The following is a 22009-nucleotide window of genomic DNA, read 5'->3' on the forward strand; positions in this document are numbered from 1 at the left end:
GTTTCCCAAAACGAGCCCATCACCCCTTGATATACTCCTAATCGACGGCAACGCTGGCCTCGAAGGAAGCGTGTGAAGCGACATCGCAGATAATGGCAGATTCATTTTTCAAGCCGGATCTGAATTCTTCCAGGTCTTTCTTGTAAATTTCGATGACAGATTCAGATTTGGTTGCTAAGGTTTGGATGAGAGAGCCAAAGGACCGGGTGGAGTTTTGGGTTGGTGGGTCAGGGTTCGGGTTTAGGTTTCCCGATTTTTTGCCAAGAAAACCGGATTTAACCGAACCGGACCGGTTCGGTTTGAACCGGTTTTCGGTCTGGTTCGGTTAATATTTCATAAAATTAATGTAATTCGGTTCGGTTGGTTTTTTTAGTCTAAACCGAACCGAACCGTGAACACCACTAATATGGACCATTCCCATGACAATTTATTTGGGTATACGAGCTCATAATAAATTTAAAATGCTAGATTATTCACAGGAGTAAATCTTCATTCTGAGTCATAGATAGACTACCGGTTAGGAACTCATTAAAACCTTCAAACCATATCTAAACCACACAATGTAACTTACCTCATGTAAAATGCGCTAGTGATATTAATACCTTTCCTAGTCATAATTAGTCATCTACCTTTGGAATTTCAAATAAAACCAATACACTCGAGTCTTCTAGTTACCATGAACCAAACAACTAGGTGTTGACTTCTCGATCCTGACATCCCGTCACGCCATGCGTGCACGAGTGATGTATAAAAATTTTATGATTTTCTTTGTAAAATATTTTTGTTCCATAAACTTTATCTTTAATTTAGATTTATAAATCAAATATTAGATTTATTAATTTAGAATATTAAAAATAAATTAAGTTTTTATTAATAATAAATATATATTTATTTAAATATAATAATACTACCTGTAAATACAATTCTTATTAACTCACATGTTTCTTTAATTAGTACAAATGTCCATATCGTGACCTCATGCAAAGGCAAAAAATTGTTCCCTAAAAAAATTCGGATTCTTCCCCTGTCTTGCATTTGTCTTTCGCACTGTGGACTGCAAAAGCCTCATTAATACTATTGCCAAAGAAATCAATCCTTTTATGCTGATTACTGTCAACCCATTCAAAGGTTTTTTTTTTTTAAAAAAACTGTAGATATCCGGATTAATTTATGGCATTCAAACTACTAATTTTTAAAACACAAATAAAAAATATGACCAATTAATCTAATCCTCGTGATTACCCATTCAAAGGGTATTCTTATGAGTCGGGGTTCTGGTTTCAACACCTTTGGCCAAATGTTGACAGCCTCTCGCACTCAGAGCAGGAGAAACTTTCTTCCCGACAGTGTTCTTGAGCTCAGTTCCAGGAGAAAAGTACACGATAGGAAGTGATCCACAAAGCCAAGTGCAGTAACTTGGGATAACTCTCCAGGTTCCTCAGAGACAACATAATTTAACCTCACGAACTCTTGATCACGTGTAAGCAATCGAATCAATTTTCCCATCAGTATCTTCACCATTAATTAACGCCCCTTCAGTTAGTCAAGTGAGACAACAAGTTCATTCATCACACTCTGCCTCGTCAATACACGGAGGTCTAGATTCATTTCTAGAATCAAAACATATGTCATCAGAGACCAACGAAACAACAGAAGCTAAGAATAAGAAAAATAAAGAAAATTTTTTACAGGATAGAATCAAGGAATACAGACCTGCGCCCTTATCTTCACCAGCAGAGCCATCAGAAACAAAATCTTCTGCGAAATCCCTGAAACGTGGCCTGGGCTGCCTCATTTGTAAGCCTACTGCTCCATTTGCTTCAATTAATTATTGTACCAATTTCAACATCAGATACCCCATCAACATTATCCTCTAATGGATTTCTTCATCCTCCTTGTCGAGGACTATTTGGCTTACCACTAACCAACCAGTTCATGTTTCGCGTTCGAATCATCAAGCAGTTGAGTATCAAAATGAAAAGTTTCTCCAGCTGGGTTTCTGCCGAGGGACTGTCAAGCACAACTGTATCATCATTATCATCATCTCATCATGAAAAGGAAAAGTATCTTGGAAGTGTCGATAACCGCTTCCATTTGTTCACTGCCTAAATTTGAAGAAAAAAATCAGGTTTTCATAAAACGAAAAATACCCATTCTTATTACATGTGAAGCAATTCCAGTTATAAAATTAAAAATATAAAGTTATGTTATTACAAGTGAAGTTCAAAATTGCTGAGAAATGAACTGATAGTTTCTAAAAAAAAAAAAAAAAAGAAGAGGAGGAGGATAATTAGCGAGCAGTGACTAAGAAACTGAGATTCGATCATGAGGTGCTGCAAAGGGTGATGAGTGATGCCCATTGATAAGACAATCTGGTTGAGATGATGATGATCAGTGACCAAGGGTTTGTTTGGAAGGAGGGAATATTTATTTATTTCGACACTGAAGTAGAGGGAAATTTCTTCTATTCTATTATTTACTATTATATATATTTATTTAGAAAAAATGATAACAAGGGCATTTGGTCTAGTGGTATGATTCTCGCTTAGGGTGCGAGAGGTCCCGAGTTCAATTCTCGGAATGCCCCTCTTCTCTGTTTTTTTTTTCCCTACAATTTGTATTCATATTTCTTTGCCCACCGAGGTTCGAAGCGAACAATGTTTTTCTATTTGATGTTTCAATTGTTTTAATGTACTCCCTAAAGTTTTGACATCGAATCAATTAACCATTAATATTTTTCGATCTCAAAATTTTTAAAATTTGATGAAATAAAACCTTTTGCAAATAATTTGATGTTTATCTCCTACTTTTAATCAAAAGATCTAAATAATGCTACTACATCATTTATGTTTGAAAGGACAACGAGAATTATAAAAAGTAGTGGAATGATAAAAAAATTTAAAATTATTCATCTTGTAATTTAAAAATTTAAGATTCAGTTAACTATGAGTTTTGAGATAATAAAAATTAATAATGTTACTTACGAGGAATTCAACAATCTATTGGTTTATAATAGTTTAAGAGATAAATTATTTGAAAGTAATGACATTATGTATTATACTTATTGAATAAAAGGTCTCAGTTCATCACAGTTAAATAACATATATTTAAGTGCTTGTTTGCATTCTATTTCTATCAAATGTCTTTCCATCACAATATTTTTTGTACAAGTTTTTCATGAAGGTAGAATAGTGACAAGTTCTCACTCAAAGACACTTCTTCACTATCATTATATCTTGAAACGCGGTTAATCCTTGTTTTCAAGTGTAAAAACAAAAATATATATTTGAAGTGTAAAAACAATTTTTTTTTTTTAAAAGAACCTTCATGATTAACTGTTATCTATTTAAACAAAAATGACCATATTAAGCACTTAGATTGGGAGTGCGGCCTAAATGAATGTTTGCTAAAATTAATATATTTTTTAATTTTTTGATATCAATTTTTTTTTTAAAAATATAAAAAATATTTTGATGTATTTACAAGCAAAAACTATTTTAAAAAGTAACCGCAACCACACTCCTAAACACCCTTTAAGTGCCTGTTTGACATTGTAGTAGCAATTACTTTTCAAAGTTTTTTTTACTTGAAAATAGATCATAATAATACATATTTTTTATTTTTTAAAATTTATTTTTAATATCAGCATATTAAAACGATCTAAAAAATAAAAAAAATTCAAGAAAAGAATTTAAAATTTTAAAAACCCATTTTCTGCTCCAAAAACAAACATTTACACAAACTTTCTGAAAATGCTAAGATATAAATATTGAGATTTTTCCAAGCTATGGGGTAGAATATCATGGGATTTACAGGAGTTGGACTAGGTTTGCCAAAATATTGGATTTTCTTGTTAAAGGAATCTCTTTCTTTCTCAGGCTCTCCTTGAGCAGTTTAAAAAAAGAAAAAAGGCTGGTAGGTCCAAAATACATGGGCCTTAAATTGTACTCCAAGAACATCTAAAATGAAACAGCATGGATCATAGTTTCAGACTTTCAGTGTCATTGTGGCCTCCAAGTGGAATTTAACCTCAAATTTTACAAACAATCGCAGGAACTCTCTCCAAACATGTTCGTAGTGTCTCGCTGTTTTTGAGTTTAAAGTAAACTATAGTTTTTATATGTTTAATTATGCTAAAATCAGCTTTTATTTTGATGGGGTCCATTAACAATTATGGCTGCACCTGTGGTTGAATAAAAATTGAAAAATTACTTAAGATAACGTGCAAGTATTGGAGCATGTGACCAAGACAAACAACCATAAATTGAGCGAAAGATACAAAACACCAATCATTTTCACTCTCCCGTAGCATCATAATGCATAAATTGAATTATTATTACTACTATACAAATATTATAAAAATAGTATAATTGATTTTTTTTAGTAAATCTGTAATTTTTTGGGACTTTATGATAGTGATTTGTTTGAAGTTTCGGATTTTTTTTCTTTTTTATCTGAAAAAGATGAGAATGTATTAATTTTTTAATTGGGTTATTGGAGGTTAAAAATAATGGATTTTATTATGTTATGTTTGGTTAGCATCTCAAAATAATGAAGATAAAATTATATTTAGTTGAAGATATAAATACGAAGACATATAATAAATTTGTCTTTGATATATTTTTAAGTGAATTTATATCATTTTAAAATAGAAAAAATAATAAAAATATTTTTACGGTGACAAAACAACGCTATATCCATTCTTGCCTTGATGTTGTTCTTTGTCTTCTCCTTCACGTCCATGACCGTGTTGAAAGTGTTCTCAAACACGTTTTTTTTCTATATGTATGATGTCAAGGTTATGATGGAGGAGATTGGTCTTCCAATAAAAAAGCTCCCACAAAATACTTCGCTTTACCCAATTATGAGTTAAACCAAAACTAGGATACTTCTGCTTATCGGATTGAAAACCAAACACAATGTCACCGTACTCTGACACCACGCTATACAATTCTTAATTAGAAAGACGCGGGGGTGTAACATCCTTTTCAACTCTACAAAAAAAAAAAGTTCTTTATGTTCTTTATGTACATATGATCTGTTAGCAAGAAACGCTGGTGACAGTAAAAAAAAGGCATTTTACCACTGTTTGTTAGCGTGAATAACTTGTTATTTTTCATGCAGTATGGACATGCTAGTTTTCCATGCGTGCTCCAACCAGAAACCATTTCATAAGTTGGAAAATCATTGACAGTCCACATCAAAGTTGTCTTTATAAGAAAATTTTGTTTCGTCAATACATCATAAGTCAAAGCCCTAGAGGACCACAACTGCGTCAACTCATCAATCAATAGTTGAAGACAAACATCCATATTTCTGCCCAGACTATTAGGACTGAGTATGACCATAAATAAAAACATGAACTTCAAGTTGTAAATCGTGAGTATAACAGACCAACAAGAATAAGGAGCAGCAAATGACTCAAATGGATTGAATTTGTCAGTATATAACCAATAAAAAAATTTTGTTTCGTCAATACATCATAAGTCAAAGCCCTGGAGGACAACAACTCCGTCAACTCATAAATCAATGGTTGAAGACAAACATCCATATTCCAGCCCGGACTATTAGGATTGAGTATGACTGTAAATAAAAACATGAACTTCAAGTTGTAAATCGTGAGTATAACATATCAACAAGAATAAGGAGCAACAAATGACTCAAATGGATTGAATTTGTCAGTATATAACCTATGACGCACATTCCTTGATTCAGTTACAAAATAAGGATGCACACTGTTAAAGTGTTTTCATATTTTATCATCGGAAGGGTGCACCATTACTCCATCCACCACATCATATGATTGGTGCCATGTCATGTGCTCAGCAGTTTTTGGTGACATGAATAACCTCTACAGTCTAGGTGTGATTGAGAGGTATCTAAGTTTTTTTATGGGCGACATGAGTCTTTTCCTTGCTAGTACTGGGTTTATAACGGGAATGTCCACATGTCCTGCACTCAGTCAGCTCAGCATTTTCAAGGTAGTACAACATGCAGAAGTTTGGACACATGTTAATTTTCTAGTATTCTAGACCGAGGGGTTTCATTATGAAGTTACTAGTATAGAAGTTTTCTTTCAGTCTGTTTCCTTCAGGTAAAATGCTTCTCGCCCATTCAACAATTCTGTCATAACCGGCCTCACTCAACCTATAATCCAACTTAATGGTAAACACCTATTCAACGACCAATAATTTACTATGATTTATGAGCCATCCCACAATGATTCATCAGAATCTTTCAAAAGATCAAAAAACCTGGACGTGTCTGCATTAGATTCTTCACTATGATTGAACATTGACCAGCATAACCCTGATTCATTGTCATCGCATCTATAACCATAGTTCTATAAGGATTAATGTTGTCATTTACAACTCCATGCACGTTGTTAGCATTAAAAGTTGACCCAACCATCCTTTCTACCATGGTCTCGTGAGGAACAAATGGTTTTCCGTGTGCATACTAATACAGGTATTCCTGCATGAACCCTTTGTGTAGAAGATGTATCGTTACAACATCTGGATCAAGAAACTTTTTATGTTTACACCTTTTGCATGGACACTTAATACCGCATCCACTAATATTTCTTGGATTAGATGTTGCGTAATTAATAAAATCCTGAATCTCATTACAATAATCCATCCTCAGCAATCCTTGGGGTGAATCTCGATATATTTATAAATGATCATCCATAACTTCTATTGAACCTATATAAAATAATGATAACAACATGTATTAATTAACTACGTTAACTAAATAAATTTATAAAAATATTGCTTTAACTCAAGATTATTCAACCTTCTTTAATACTTTTCTTAATTCATTATCAATTATCTATGCAAATACAAATTAATTTGTAAACATTTACAGAAATTACAACTCGATAATAAAATTGACAAAATATAAAATGGATCTGTTAAACAAGTCATTATTTATTTCATCATAACATATCTAAGTTGGTAATTCAACATAAGTTTCAACATTTTACAAACAAATATAATTTTACAAAATCTAAAACAAACCATAACATGTACAAATTCATAAATCCATACAACAAGTTTGTTTGAGAAAAAATAATAAAACAAGTAATCACTCAAACAAAATAGATATAATACAAAAATATGCAATAAAAAAATTAACATTTTAGAAATGTGTTCAAATTTTAAAAAGGGTAGATTTGCTTACTTAAGATGAAAAATCCATTATAAAATTTCAATTAGAACACAAATGCTGTCAAACAGAGTGTTGTCATGACTAGAAAAGTTATGGAAGGATGAGTTGTATTAAGATGAGGGGGGACGTGGGGGGGGGGGTCTGCTTGTTTTGTTACAGAGTTTTTTTTAAAGGAGAAGGAGAAATAGGGGAGGGAGAGAAGAGGATCGAGCACCATATCATATATTAAATATTACCGATGGATTTATTGATGAAATTATTTCATCTATCAATCTGTTAGCAATCCTGTCGGTATAAGTGACATCACTGTATGACTTGCCTTTTTGAATCCAACTGTAATTCCATTGGTACCAATGTTTGTAAAAACTTACATGTCATCGTACTGTTTGTTTTTTTTTTAATTCCTTCTATTCCGACTTGGATTCTCTTGGTATATACCGATGACATATTTCCATCGGTATTTACCGATGAAGTTAGCGATGGAAAAAATTCGATTGGTAAATATCATCGTAAAGTACCGATGGAAAAAATCTGTTGGTGTTTTCGTTTGTATTCGTCAATTTTCTGATAGTGTGTTGACTGAGAAATCCTTAGCCAAGGTGGAATGAGATTTGAAAAAAGTTTGAAATCTTATTTAAACGATCAAAGGCTATTATGTAGAGAGAAAACATGATTTAACATGACAATACACTCTATGCTTTAATGTTAAATTGAAACATTATTGATGAAATGATATTAATTACACTAGGAAAACAGTCATGACACATTTGGTAGATGATGCACTTTATCTTCAAATATAAATTAATCAATTGTTGAATTGATAATAAATTAAATTGTTTAATTTATTTAATTCTATTTAATTAGAATTAGAATTATAATTTATATTTGCGCCAACATATTAGAAACTTAATGGGTCACATATATTAAGAACCATTAGTCAGAAATTAAACTAAGATGATTTAATTAAGTATGACTTGATTAAAATACATTTTAGAAATTAAGGATTAGAATATAATTAATATAGGGATTATATTTCTAGACCTAGAAAAATCAAGTAAGGACTTGATTGAGTTAATTTCTAAAATTTTTCTTAATTAATATATGGATATTATTCAGGGAGCAAATTGGTATTTTTCCAATTTATAAGGCTTCTCATATTTTTCTATAAATAGTAAGTTATGACTTTTATTTTTTATGGTTGTTTGTTAGACTAAAAAATCTACGTAAGTGATAGAATAGAGAGTTAACACTCTATGTATATTAATCTATTTTTTTTAAATAGAGATTTAGAAAATTTCTCACTAGTGGCTCGTGTGTATTACCATTTAAGGCCAGATAATTAAACGACTAGTGATTTACAACAACTCAGCCTTGAAAGAATTATTCAAACTAAAGAAGATCAGAACTCTAGGTAATAAAACTCTAAACAACTCTAGATATATCTAATAAGATCTTAGAGACTTCCTAATAATTTTGTTTTATTATTTCCGATGTGTGTATGATATTAAAAAATCCCACAACTCCCTCAAAGTAAACCCTCCAATCATATCTTATAATTTTCTTCTCTTGCGTGCGTTAGTTCCTTAATTTCCCCCTCGTTTTCCTTAATTAGTTGGAATAGCAAGTAAAAAGTTGTCTATTTTGCTATATAATTAATCAATTTTCTTATGTTCTTAGAGTTGCTGGTATGTACCACTGGTCGTTAATGCTTGTGCCCTTCTGTACATTTTTGTTGCAGCCATATCTTTTCATGCCACTGCTGGTTTTTCTGGTTACCCTCTTGAAATCTATTTGTGCTTTAGCAGCCATGCCAAGTTTCTATGATTATGTCCATCTATTTCTCGTCATGATATAAGCAAACAAGGTAGTTGAATAGTAATTAATCATGATGATACTTGAGCGATAGCTTTCCATAACTTCTGCTGCTGTTGCAAATGCTGCTACTTGAGTTGTTTATGTTCCTTTCGAAATACCTATTACAACTGCTATAACTACTAGTATTTTTACTTTAAGCTATGTATGAAGAAACAAAAACAGTTTACATACGATTTTATAATAATTTTTTACTATCTAAGTTTACATTGTATTTTCCGTGTTTAGTCAAAAATATGTTTTTGACAACCTTGCATTAGAGAGGACTTATTAGATGCTGGTTCGAAGTTCTATTGACACAGAGCAGACTTGCATTCCATGCAAGTTATTCCTATATGATGTGGTATTACGAGGCAGAAAGACTGTCTTAACCAGTGTTTTGCAGGCCAGCAGCGATGCCCTTCATGGTTAAAATAAGGGTGTCTTCCAGGCCTGGTGCGTACTCACTTGTAGGGTTAAGCTTCACAAGCTCTGCAGCCGGTTTGGTCGATTCCATGTAATCTTTTGACAAGTGTGGCCTTACTGTCACATGGTAGTCAGGATCACGAATTTGCTTCAAAGTGTAGGCTTGGCAAACATTAAGGGTTGTGATATATGCATCGCGAAGACGAAGCCTCTGCTTCAAGTATGGGTCTCCTTCAAGAAGGTCTTTATGCCCGGCAATCTGCAAGCACGTAAAACATAATGGATTTATTCACAGGTGGATCCAAGCCACGTCAAAGAATTGTGGCAATAGGCACTCAAACACAGAACAGGGTTGGATCTAGAAATGTTCAGAAGGGAGAACAAACCAAAGGATTTTGAGTAATTTTTTATATAATTTGCTCTCTTACACTAATGGTTTATCCCCATACCTGGAGGAGGAAGAGCTTATTTTCTTCATAGTTTGCTCTCAAGCGGTCCCCGAAGGGTCGCAGTTCTTCTGACACTAGGAGCTTGTCATACAAAGCAGCGATTCCTGGACCTCCCTTGGCAAAAACCATCTCAACTAAGTCAATTGTGACTCTGAAGAAAGGCCACTGATTGTACATCTCCTGGAGCGTGTGGAGATTTTTTGTATCCTTCTGAATCACATGCTTAAATGCTGCTCCAAAGCCAAGCCAAACTGGTAGATGAAACCTTGTCTGGGTCCAAGCAAAGATCCATGGGATTGCTCGGAGTGATTCAATGCCGCCACTTGGCTTCCGTTTTGATGGTCGACTGCCAATGTTCATCCGACCATACTCCAACTCTGGTGTTGCCTGCATCGTGGAAATTCCAAACACCAGATAAGGGAAATATGTCCTTCAGCACAATAGTTCCAAACAGTGAAAATGAAGGACCCACAAACTATTTCAAACCTCAAACACTAAATTACTGAATTTTGTAGGAGTTTTAATGAAGTTAAGCCCAAACAGTGTAACATTTAAAGACTCCGATAAGAGCAAAGAGAAGGAAAATATCCAGTTCGCTAATCACAAGAATAATTCAAGACTTTCCTAGTGAATTGATAAGGATATTAGAATTTTGTTGCTGTGATCAGATTGAACAGATCCGTAGGAGTAATGACAATGCTGGGTTAAATACTTACAAGGCGGAAGTATTCAACAAAACGAGGTTCTTGGAAGACTATGGATCGGTATTCTTTTGTCGCAACAATTGCCATCTCATCCATGAGAGCACGCCATTCTGATTTTGGTGAGACCGGAGGATGCATTCCATGCTCAAGTGTGGCAGCTGTAAAACGCTGGAGCGTTCTGAAACATAAGTGCTCTTCACCAAAGGACTTTTCAATAACTTCTCCTTGAACAGTCACACGAAGTGATCCATGAATGGTGTCAGGTGGTTGAGATAATATAGCGAGATGGGTAGGCCCTCCACCTCTTCCAACTGTCCCTCCTCGGCCGTGGAACATGGTTAGCTTAACCCCATATTGCTTCGCCACCTTCACAAGCTCTTCTTGAGCCTTATACAGCTGCCAAGCAGCAGAGAGACGCCCAGCATCCTTTCCAGAATCTGAGTACCCTATCATGACTTCTTGCTTCCCCTTGATCCGGTCTCTATACCAATTTATTGAGAAGAGACAAGCCATAGCAGCAGGAGCGGCTTCAAGATCAGCCAGCTTTTCAAACAATGGAACAACCCTAAGTGATTGTTGGACATGACATTCACGTTGTAACAGTTCAACGGCAAGTACATCAGAAGGGCTCGTGGCCATTGAGATTATATAAGCACCAAAGTTGTCCGGAGGAAGTTCTGCAATGACATGAAACGTGTCCAGCACATCAGCAATTTCTTCAGTTTTGGGAAGATCAGGTCCAAAAAGAGGACGTTTGCCACGGAGCTCAGATAAGAGCCATTCCCTCCTATGCTCCTCAGACCATTCTCGATAGGATCCAATGCCCAAGTGCTTTGTGATGGCATCCAGAACAGCAGTGTGCCTGTCAGATTCCTGCCGGATATCAAGTCTGACAAGTGAGAGTCCAAAGGTAGAAACTTGCCGTAAGAAATCAAGAAGGCTTCCGTCTGCAATTGGTCGATCACCACACGCACAAAGTGATCTGTAGCAGAGTTCAAGAGGCTCGAGGATCTACAAGAATAACACCAAAATCAGTAAAAAAGGATTTCTTTCATCTGCAGAATTATAGCACTTGCAATTAACAAGTGGAAATTTGAGGACAAAAAATGATATCGGTGAGATTGGTAGGCATCTATCATCCAAATGATACCTTACGGCAAGACTGCTATAAAGTTACCACAACAGTATATTTCCTCAAACTGAAAGTAATTGACAAGGAAGGGACCTGCTCAGCATTAGTGAAAGTTGAATCCTCAGGAATGTCAGATTTCCCATTGGCTAGTAACTGACGAGAGCGTTCGCGGGTGTTGTACAGCTTGTCCCTTACATTTCCAAGAACAACACGATATGGCTCATTTGGAGGGATCTGTTTCCAAAATTCTGTTCTCATAACCCATGTAGAAAAAAAACAAACAAACCAGAAGCTCTTTATAAATCAAATAAACCGTAGAAAAAAAAAATTTGATCAAACGAATTTAAAATACATCAAATGAAATTGTTTTTCCACCGAGTTTGAATATAGTAGGAAAGTTCTGGTAAGGCAGGCGCGTAATGTTTCATGAAATCGTTGTCACATTGCCATGCGTAGACTACTTACATTCCTGATCTCTACATTTTGAAACATCCTTAAAAGGAGAGTTAATAAATACCTATGTAGTGTTTCGCATATCTTTTTGAAGATGAATGAAGTTCATCTGCGCGAACACGAAGTTCTTCATTGCAGCGCCACATAGACAACTGTAAATGAAATCAGACAAACCGATAGCAAAAATGGCATGATTGTACCCTGAAGACTACTGTACACAATTTTTGTAATACCTCAAACATAAGATCCTCTATCTGGGAGAAATAGAGATTAGCAGCCATCATCCTAGCTAGTAAGCAAACATCTCGTGTAACTTCAGGAGTTACACGTGGATTTCCTGCAAACAACATAAAAAAACAATAAAATAGGCAGATATTATCCATGGAATGTACGCTACTCGTAGAGAGGAAAGGAAAATGAAGTAATTTTATGGTGACTAGTATGTAATTAGTCACTTTTTTAGTGCATGCTTCGAAGAAATTGAAAAATACAAATATTTCTTTGTGTCTTGTTTTTTTTATTATAAAAAAAATTGACCCTAAAAAATAACTAAATAAGATTTTACTAGTAATTCTCTAGTCACCGTAGTAAAATTTTTCAAGAAAAATGAAACTCTTGAGCAACTTACATGAATGGATTTGCTTAGGAAACAAAAAATAAAATTAAGAGGGGAGCTTGGAGTTTTAATCATGTTATAATAATAAATAAATATAAAACAAGGCCAAGAACATAGTTTCTAGTAGTTTGTACGTATTCGTGATTTCTTGAGGTCTCATCGCAATGAACCCAAGCGATAGATTCTTTATCAAGACTCGTTAATGCTAAATGGAATAAATTTGCTATAAATGGGATAGCAATAAACCATTGAAGACAGTCAGCAAGGAGACACTTACCGTCACGATCCCCACCCATCCAGGAAGAGAACTGGATGACGGGGGCATTATAAGGAACGCGTTCTTTTATTCCAATGTTCTTCAAAGCTGTGTCAAGCCTCCGCAGGAACTTCGGAACACCCTTCCAAATTGTCTCATGGAAGTAGCTCATTCCCGCCCTCATTTCATCTTGTGGAGTTGGAGGAGTCCTTCGGATCTCATCAGTGCGAAATGCAGCTTGGATCTGCATGAGGGAGAAGCAGATGTAATTTACACTCATTCTAAACAAACAAAGTTGCACACAACCATCATTATTGTCTTGACTAAGATCCAAGAAGTTAATGCATTATTTGGAAGAATATTTAGATCAATAAAAAGGCATGACGCTGGAATCCATTATCGTATTCTATGGTACTGGTCTTTCACTGGAGTGATGCATTTATAATTGCCTTTTAACCTGTTCTGTTGTGCCAGAAATATAAGCCAGATTAGAATTTAGTACGAAGGAATGCATAGCCAATTGGCATCTAGATACCTCTCTTTGTAAAGCCTCATCAAGTTCCTGCTTATCATATGGAGTAATGTCCTTGGCATACAACTGAGTCAGACAATTCCGTATCCTGAATGCATGAAAAAACGAGGCAATATCAACAACAAAAGAAAATTGACAACAAGGTGGCATCTAGCATAAGATGACATCTTTGAAGCATTGCTATGTTAACCTAACTCCACCAGAACCGACCCATCACTCAAGGTCAGCTCATCTCAAGAAACGTTGCATTTCTAACACATTTATCACTTCAAACACACCTTGCATGCTTTTGAAGCAAGGATCTACGGACAGATTGAGTAGGATGTGCAGTTAGGACCAAATCCACAGTCTGATTCTTCAAAGCTTCAAAAACTTCCTCTGGCGACTTGTTCAACTGCCCCACAAGTCTATTGAGTGTCTCCTCAATATCTGATTCAGTTGTTGCCGAATTCTCATCAGCAAAATCTCCCTTCTTTAACTTAATCCTTCGTCTAGAAGCAATCTGAACCTCCTCAGCCAAGTTTGCCAGATTAAGCATGTGAGAGAATGATTTTGTAACAACAATCGAGTCCCCAGGATCCAAACTCGTAATCACTCTCCCAAGTTCCTCCAACTTCTGAGGGTCATGCTTTGCCTCGTACTCTGCTGAAAGCTCGTAACAGTCATGAACCTAGCAAGTCAGCACCATACTTAGAATTAACAAAGAACTGGAATAACTGTAAAAAAAAAAAACACGATGAATACACTGCTGTTAACAAAAAGAAGAAGAACAAGAAGCAAGTACCGTTTCTCTGATATCCTTGCCATGCAAATCCTGCAATATATCAAGAAACCGGTCCAATAACAAAGCATCATACTCCACCAACTTGTCATCCTCAGAGACCTTCCCTGGTGCCAACAGCCTCAACTGTGCATCTATCGATGCCATCTTCTGCAAATTCCTATCTGCCATTGCTTTTCTTCTTCCTTCTCTGCGTGAATAAACAAACAAACAAATATACTCTGTTCTTGGCTTGGCCTGTTCTGTTACTTGAAAACTCTTTTATAGCAACATCCCAACAAACATACAGAAAAATTAATGAGTGCAGAGGTTGAAAGGAGATAATAGATAGAGAGCAAAGTGAATCTCGTGAGATTTTTTACAAACCAAGTACCTACCACCAACCACAAAGAAGAAGATCGCGTAGGTTCGTAGACAACGGGTAAGTTATGACCTCAACACATGAAAGCCACCCAAAAAAACCACATATACCTGCTTTACATTTTGTCGCACGTGAGGGACGCTGAAATACCCGTATCTACTTCCAACATTCGAAATAGTTCTCTAGTGGCTTCTCTGTTGTTAGTTCTCCAGTGGGTTCATTCGAAAATCACGATTTACCTTTTCTCTTCATGTTCATCTCATCTGCATGGGTGAATTCTATGAGGTATACTTGAACTACATTTGGTAATTATCCAAGAAAATTTCAAAATGATATATGTTTTGTATTCCAATTTTTTTTTTCATTGTATAAATGTGGATTTTCCTTTGATATAGGAAATACATCTTTTCAAGTTGATTCTAATTTTAATTTTTTTTTTTGTCTCAAACCCTTATCCTAAATTTTTAATTTTGTCATTAGGAATAACAATTTTTTTTATTTGAACACTTGCCCTTATTCCTTCAATCTCAATAGCAAAAAAACTCATGGATACCTTGCAACGCATACAAATAAATTAGATTCTCAATTTAGCAATGAAACACATTTTTAATTGGAGGATTGAAAAATATGTTGGGAATTTATTTTATCTTGCCAACTGAGAACTTATAACACTACCATAAAATCTACAAATACAAATGGAATCACCGACAGATTTTTTTCATCGGTATTTTAAGGTGATATTTACCAACTGATTTTTTTTTCATCGCTAACTCTGTTGGTATTTACCGAGGGAATCCCAGTCGGAATAAAATGAATTTTAAAAAATCAAATAGTACGATGACGTGTAAGTTTTTGTGGACGATGTTACTGACATAATTACAGTTGAATTCAAACAGGGATGTCCATATAGTGACGTGTTACTTATACCGACAAAATTGCCGACGGAGTGACAAACAAAAATAGTCCATCAGTAATTCCATTGCTAATAGTTAATAAATGACCTGGCTATCTACCCTCCCCTCCCTTATTTCTCCTTTTCCCCCTTTGCAACTAAACAAACAGACCCCCCCACATCCCTCCTCATCTCAGCACAACTCATTCTTTTTCAACTTTTCCAGTCACAGCATCCGTGTTCTGATTGAAATTTTATTGCGGATTTTTTATTTTAAGTAAGTAAATCTATCATTTTTTTAATTTGAACACAATTTTAAAATGTCAATTTTTTTATTGTATATTTTTGTAGTATATGTATTTTGTTTGAGTTTTTACTTGTTTTATTGTTTTTTCTCAAACAAACTTGTTGTATTGATTTATGATTTTGTAAATGTTATGGTTTGTTTTAGATTTTGTAAAATTGTATTTGTTTGTAAATTATTGAAATTTATATCGAATTACCGACTTAGGTGTGTTGTGATGAAATAAATAATTGTTTGTTTAACGTGTCCGTTTTATATTTTGTCAATTTTATTGCTAAGTTGTAATTTTCATAAATTAATGTGTATAAATTTATATATACGTTGATAATTGATAATGAATTAAGAGAAGTATGAAAGTAGGTAGGATAATCTTGAGCTAAACCAATATTTTTGCAAATTTATTTACTTAACATAGTTAATTAATACATGTTGTCATCATTATTTGATATAGGTTCGATAGAATTAGTCATGGATGATTATTCATGGATATATCAGGATTCACCCCAAGAATTGTGAAGGATGAATTATTGTAATGGAATTCAGGGTTTTATTAATTACGCAACATCTATTATGAGAAATATTAGTGGAGGCGGTATTAGGTGTCCATGCAAGAGGTGTAAAAATAAAAAATTTCTCGATCCAAATGTTGTAACGATACATCTTCTACACAAAAGGTTCGTGGAGGAATACCTGTGTTGGTATGCACACAAAGAATCATTTGTTCCTCACGAGACCATGGTAGAAAGGATGATTGGGTCAACTTTTAGAGCTAGTATTGTGTATGGAGTTGTAAATGAGAACAATAATCCTTACATGACAATAGTTATGGATGCAATGAGAATGAATCAGGGTCATGCCAGTCAATGTACAATCGTAGATGAAAAACCTAATGCAGATGCGAAAAGATTTTTTAATCTTTTGAAAGATTCTAACGAACCATTATAGGATAGCTGCACAAATCACAGTAAATTATCGGTTGTTGCACAAATGTTTACTTTCAAGTCGCATTATAGGTTGAGTGAGACCGGTTATGATAGAATTATTGAATGGACGAGAAGCATTTTACTTAAAGGGAACAAGATGAAAGAGAACTTTTATGTTGCTAAGTCCAGGATGAAACCCCTCGGTCTAGGTTACTAGAAAATTGACTTGTGTTCAAACTTCTGCATGTTGTACTACCTTGAAAATGTTGAGCTGACTGAGTGTAGGACATGTGGGCATTCCCGTTATAAACCTAGAACTGGCAAGGAAAAGACTTCTATAGCATATAAAAAACTTAGATACTTCCCAATCACACTTAGACTGCAGAGGTTATTCATGTCACCAAAGACTGTTGAGCACATGTCATGACACCAATCACATGATGCGGTGGATGGAGTGATGTTGCATCCTTCTGATAGTGAAGCATAGAAACACTTTAACAATGTGTATCCTTACTTTTCAGCTGAATTAAGGAACGTGTGTCTTGGGTTATGTACATATGGATTCAATCCATTCGGGACATTAGCTGCTCCTTATTTTTGTTGGCCGGTTATACTCACGGTTTATAACTTGCCACCAAGGATGTGTATAAGCCCAAAGTTCATGTTTTTATCTACGGTCATACCTGATCCTAATAGTTCAGACTAAAATATAGATATTTGTCTTCGATTGTTGATTGATGAGTTAATGCAGTTATAGACCTCAGGGGATTTGACTTATGATGTATCGACGAAACATAATTTTCTTATGAGGGCATCTTTGATGTGGACTATCAATGATTTTTCGGCTTATGGAATGGTTTCTGGTTGGAGCACATATAAAAAACTAGCAAGTCCATACTGCATGAAAAATAACAAGGCATTCACGCTAATAAACGGGGGTAAAATGTCTTTTTTTATTGCCACTGGCGTTTCTTGCCAACGGATCACAGGTACAGAAAAAACAGAAATGATTTTTTTGTTGGCAGAGTTGAAAATGATGTTGCACCCCCGTGTCTTTCTGGTGAATAATTGTATAACATGGTGTCAAAATACGGTCACATTGTGTTTGGTTTCCAATTCGGTAAGTAGAAGTTTCCTAGTTTTGGTTTGACCCAAAATTGGGTAAAACAAAATATTTTCTAGGAGCTTCTTTATTGGAACACCAATCTCCTCTACCATAACCTTGACGTCATGTATATAGAAAAGAACGTGTTTGAGAATATTTTCAACACGGTCATAGACGTGAAGGGGAAGACAAAGGACAACATCAAGACCATAATGAATATAACATTGTTTTGTCACCGTAAAAATATGAAGTTGGTTTATTATAGGTCACGGGTCGTAAAGCCCAAAGCAAGCTTCGCTTTAGAGAAGAATGCATAACTAGTAGTCTACCAATGGCTTAAGAGTCTGTGTTTTCCTAATGGGCGTGCCTCAAACATATCAAGGTTGGTTAATTTGGAGGATTACAAATTGTATGGAATGAAGAGTCATGACTGCCACATGTTTATACAAGCACTCATTTTATTAGCTTATCGTGATTTATTGTAAAAAGGGATATGAATGCAGTCACGGAGATCAATCATTTTTTTAAAGATATATGCTTTAGTAAATTGTAGACATAGCACATTGAGAGGCTTCAAATGAATATCATCGAGACAATATGCAAACTTGAGATGATATTTCCTCCATCATTTTTGACCCGATGGAGCATCTACCCATATATTTATCATATGAGGCAAACGTTGGAGGCTCAGTCTAGTATAGACGGATGTATCCATTTGAAAGGTTAGAGATTACATATGTAATGTAATTAAAAATGTATTTTCATTGTTTTTGTTAATTGAAAACATTTGTTTAATTCTATGTAGGTACTTGTTCAACCTAAAAAAAAGGATTAAAAACGAGGCGCATGTTGAGGCTTCGATATGTGAGGCCTATATTGTTGAGGAGAATAAAAATCAACCACATTTCAAGGTATGATGATAGTGGTGAAGTGCCTTCGAGTGAAAACTTATCAATATTCTCCAATCCTGGACGACCCACACCAAAAAATGCTATCAGGAAAAGATATTTGTCTAAAATATAATTCAGACAAGCATATAATTATGTGTTATTTAACTATGATGAACTGAGACCTATATTCAGTAAGTTTATATACTACTTAAACTTTGTTATAAATGGACTATTTATCTCTTATAATATCACAAACTCATACATCTTTTAATACCTTGTAGGAAACATCATCTACAATTACTGTTTAATAACTCATAGTTGATCGAATCCCAAATCTTTCGATTACAAGATGAACAATTTGTCACGTGGTTCAGAACACATGTAAGGACTATCACAAACTCATTATCTATCATGATACTTAATTTTGTTACAGAATTCTCGTTTACTGTTCATTGTTGTACTTGATGTACAAGGTTTATCAACTATGAAGGAATGCTTGTGCTATATTGTCTTTGCTAAGTCTGGGTTATGAAAGAAAAATGAAGTGCTACAATGGATATTTTGTCAATGGATACGTGTTCATACTAAAGAATATGGGCAGGGTAGAAAGACATATAACAATGATGTTTGTGTTAAAGGATCGACTTCTAGTGAGTATGAAGTTGACTATTATGAGAAATTAGAAGAGGTAATTGAATTGCAATATCATAGCCAGCATAATAAAGTGTTTTTATTCAAATGCTATTGGTATGACACCACTAATAGAGGAATCAGAGTAGATCTCCATCATGCTTTAATCGAAATTAACTCAAAAGCTAGACTCTACAACGTCAACAATATCTTTGTTTTTGCCAAGTAATGCCAGCAAATTTATTACACATACACCCCTTCCTTTAAAAATAATCGTTCAAGAGTTGATTGGTTATTTCGTATTAAAAACCAAATCCAAAGGTCGTGTCGAGGTTGTTCAGGATGAGAATGATTACTCAAATATGGGAGATGATGTCTTTCAAGTTAGTGAGTTGGTTGAACCATATCGAGTTGATCCATCGATTGACTTAGAAGAAAATTTAAATTTATTGAATTTACATATAATCATAGTGTGCATTCTACTACTAATTATTCAATGTCATAAACTCATTTTAGGTTTCCCCTCAAATTTATCATTTTCCTTTTTAAAATAATAATAACAAAAAAACTAGAAACTTGACAAAAGGAGGCCGAGAAGGGTTTCAAATGTATAGAGAAATCAAGCTAAAATTTTGGACAAATTTGGGAGCCCAATCGTACCATATTGTACACTAGATTGAAAGATTAATGCAAATTCAAAGTTAAATCAAATGATTATCGAATGAATTTACATAAAAATTAAATCTGAGAACTTAATTAGGTTTCTGATAAGCCAATTTGATTTAATCATGGGTTCAATTAAAGGTTTAATTAAATTTTAGAATTAATTTGGGTCAAATTAAAATAATTAACCGAGTGCAAGGACTTAATTAGATTTTTAATGGATCAAATTAATTTTATTAGAAAGTAAATTGGTAAAAACTTTAGTTTTTTTTGTCAAGTTTTCTTCTTTTTTTTTAGCAGTTTGTAAAAGCAGTAACTTCGTTCCCTCTTTTAGCTTGCTGCACCTTTGTTTTATTTTATTTTTCTTTTTGTAGTATTTTCTTTAGTGTTGCATTTTATCTACCTTACATGCACAAGTATAGAGACGTTTTGGGTCAGTTTTCTTGTACGTAGACCTTAGGACCCTTCAGGATTACCTCCTCCAGCCTACACGCACAGCCACACCATCATGCATCATGTTTCCAGCTAATACTCGCTAACTGGATTTTAAAACAGGGATGATACAATTACTCGCTACTTTTCATGGCATAGAAAATTAAAATAAATATGTGCACATTAGGGAGTTTGAGGAAGTAGTTGCGACTTTTCATAGTCAAAATGCAACTGATGACATTATGAGACTTGAGTTCTATCCTTTCTCTTCGAAGGATAGAGCTAAGAGTTGGCTATTCTCGCTGAGACCAAGATCTATTAGGTCATGGAATGAGATGACTCATGTCTTCTTTGATAAATACTTTCCCCAACGTAAGACTTACGCTTTAAAAAGGCAAATCTTTACCTTTGCACAACAGGACAGTGAGACTTTGTATCGGTCGTCGGAGAGATTCAAGGAGTTGTTGAGTATGTGTTCTCACCATGGGTATGAGAATTGGCGCTTAATGAGATATTTTTATAAGAGACTTACACCAAGAGAGCGCCAATTTATGGAGATGATGTGCGTAATGATAAGTTCTTACAGAAAGATATTGATAAGGCCATAGAATACCTCAATGAGCTTGCTGAAGAAGCTCACGCTTGGACTAGACCTAGTGCTACTGAGAGCACAAATAGGTCACGACCTGCAAGAAACCCAAATGGTGGTGGAATTTACCATCTCAAGGAAGAGGATAACTTAAAGGCTAAGATTGAGATGCTCACTAGGGAGTTAGATGTGTTAAAGACTAAGGACTTAGGTATGTACAAGAAGCCTTTCACACCTTTCTTTGATACAAATAATCTGAGGTGGCGCAATCACCCTCATTTCAGGTTGAAGTTTGAAAACCAGCCGCCTGCACAACCCCCTAGATCATATCCCGCACCATATCATGCACCTTCATCTTCTAGGATTCCTTTAGAAGACACTTTGCATGCTTTTATTGAGGCACAAGGTAAGACTAACCAAAAGTTTGAATCTTTGATACGCAGTTTGTTGAAGAAAACATGGAGATATAGAGCCCGAGGTAGAGGTTGCGTTTCTTCAAAAACACACTGAGCAAATGTTTGGTTAAGAAAAAAAACTATTTACTGTGCATGGGTCCCCCAATTTATTGCGTGCGAGACACAGGGAAATGAAAAGCAGCAAATTGCTGCTTTCTGCGCGGCCAAACTGAGGCTACTATTCAGTGAACAGTGGAGCATGCCTCCACTGTTCACTAAACATTTTTTTTTTTGAAACAGTGAAGGCATGCCTCCACTGTTCATTGAATAGGTTTTTTTAAAAAAATCAGTATAGTTAATTGATTTCACTCGCACTGTTCACGTGAACGTGAACAACATTTTTTTTTTTGTTTTTTTAAAATTAGTTTAAGGTGAATTAAATTTACTCGTACTGT

The 22009-nt window shown here is 34.7% G+C and overlaps 1 protein-coding gene and 1 non-coding gene across 3 annotated transcripts; one reads left to right on the forward strand and one right to left on the reverse strand.

Annotated features, from left to right (window-relative positions):
- Positions 1-2515: 2515 nt before the first annotated feature.
- TRNAP-AGG (transfer RNA proline (anticodon AGG)) lies at positions 2516-2587 on the forward strand. The gene has a single exon. It is a non-coding gene; the product is annotated as a tRNA-Pro (tRNA).
- Positions 2588-9190: 6603 nt separating this feature from the next.
- On the reverse strand, positions 9191-14737 carry LOC7458241 (phosphoenolpyruvate carboxylase 2). 2 transcript variants are annotated; one of them, XM_024594301.2, is made up of 10 exons: positions 14374-14728; positions 13868-14259; positions 13593-13677; positions 13079-13301; positions 12419-12522; positions 12250-12337; positions 11826-11980; positions 10613-11611; positions 9897-10283; positions 9191-9706 (listed from the first exon to the last, which is right to left on the reverse strand). In XM_024594301.2, the coding sequence occupies exons 1-10, from the start codon at positions 14539-14541 to the stop codon at positions 9410-9412; spliced, it is 2898 nt and encodes a 965-aa protein (XP_024450069.1). In that variant the 5' UTR covers positions 14542-14728; the 3' UTR covers positions 9191-9409. The 2 variants fall into 2 exon arrangements, with proteins under 2 accessions (XP_024450069.1, XP_024450070.1); XM_024594302.2 differs by lacking the exons at positions 9191-9706; positions 9897-10283 and having other exon boundaries at positions 11465-11611; positions 11751-11980; positions 14374-14737.
- Between the last annotated feature and the right edge of the window lie 7272 nt (positions 14738-22009).

Source organism: Populus trichocarpa, chromosome 2, assembly GCF_000002775.5.
Source record: "Populus trichocarpa isolate Nisqually-1 chromosome 2, P.trichocarpa_v4.1, whole genome shotgun sequence".
NCBI classification, from domain to species: Eukaryota; Viridiplantae; Streptophyta; class Magnoliopsida; order Malpighiales; family Salicaceae; genus Populus; species Populus trichocarpa.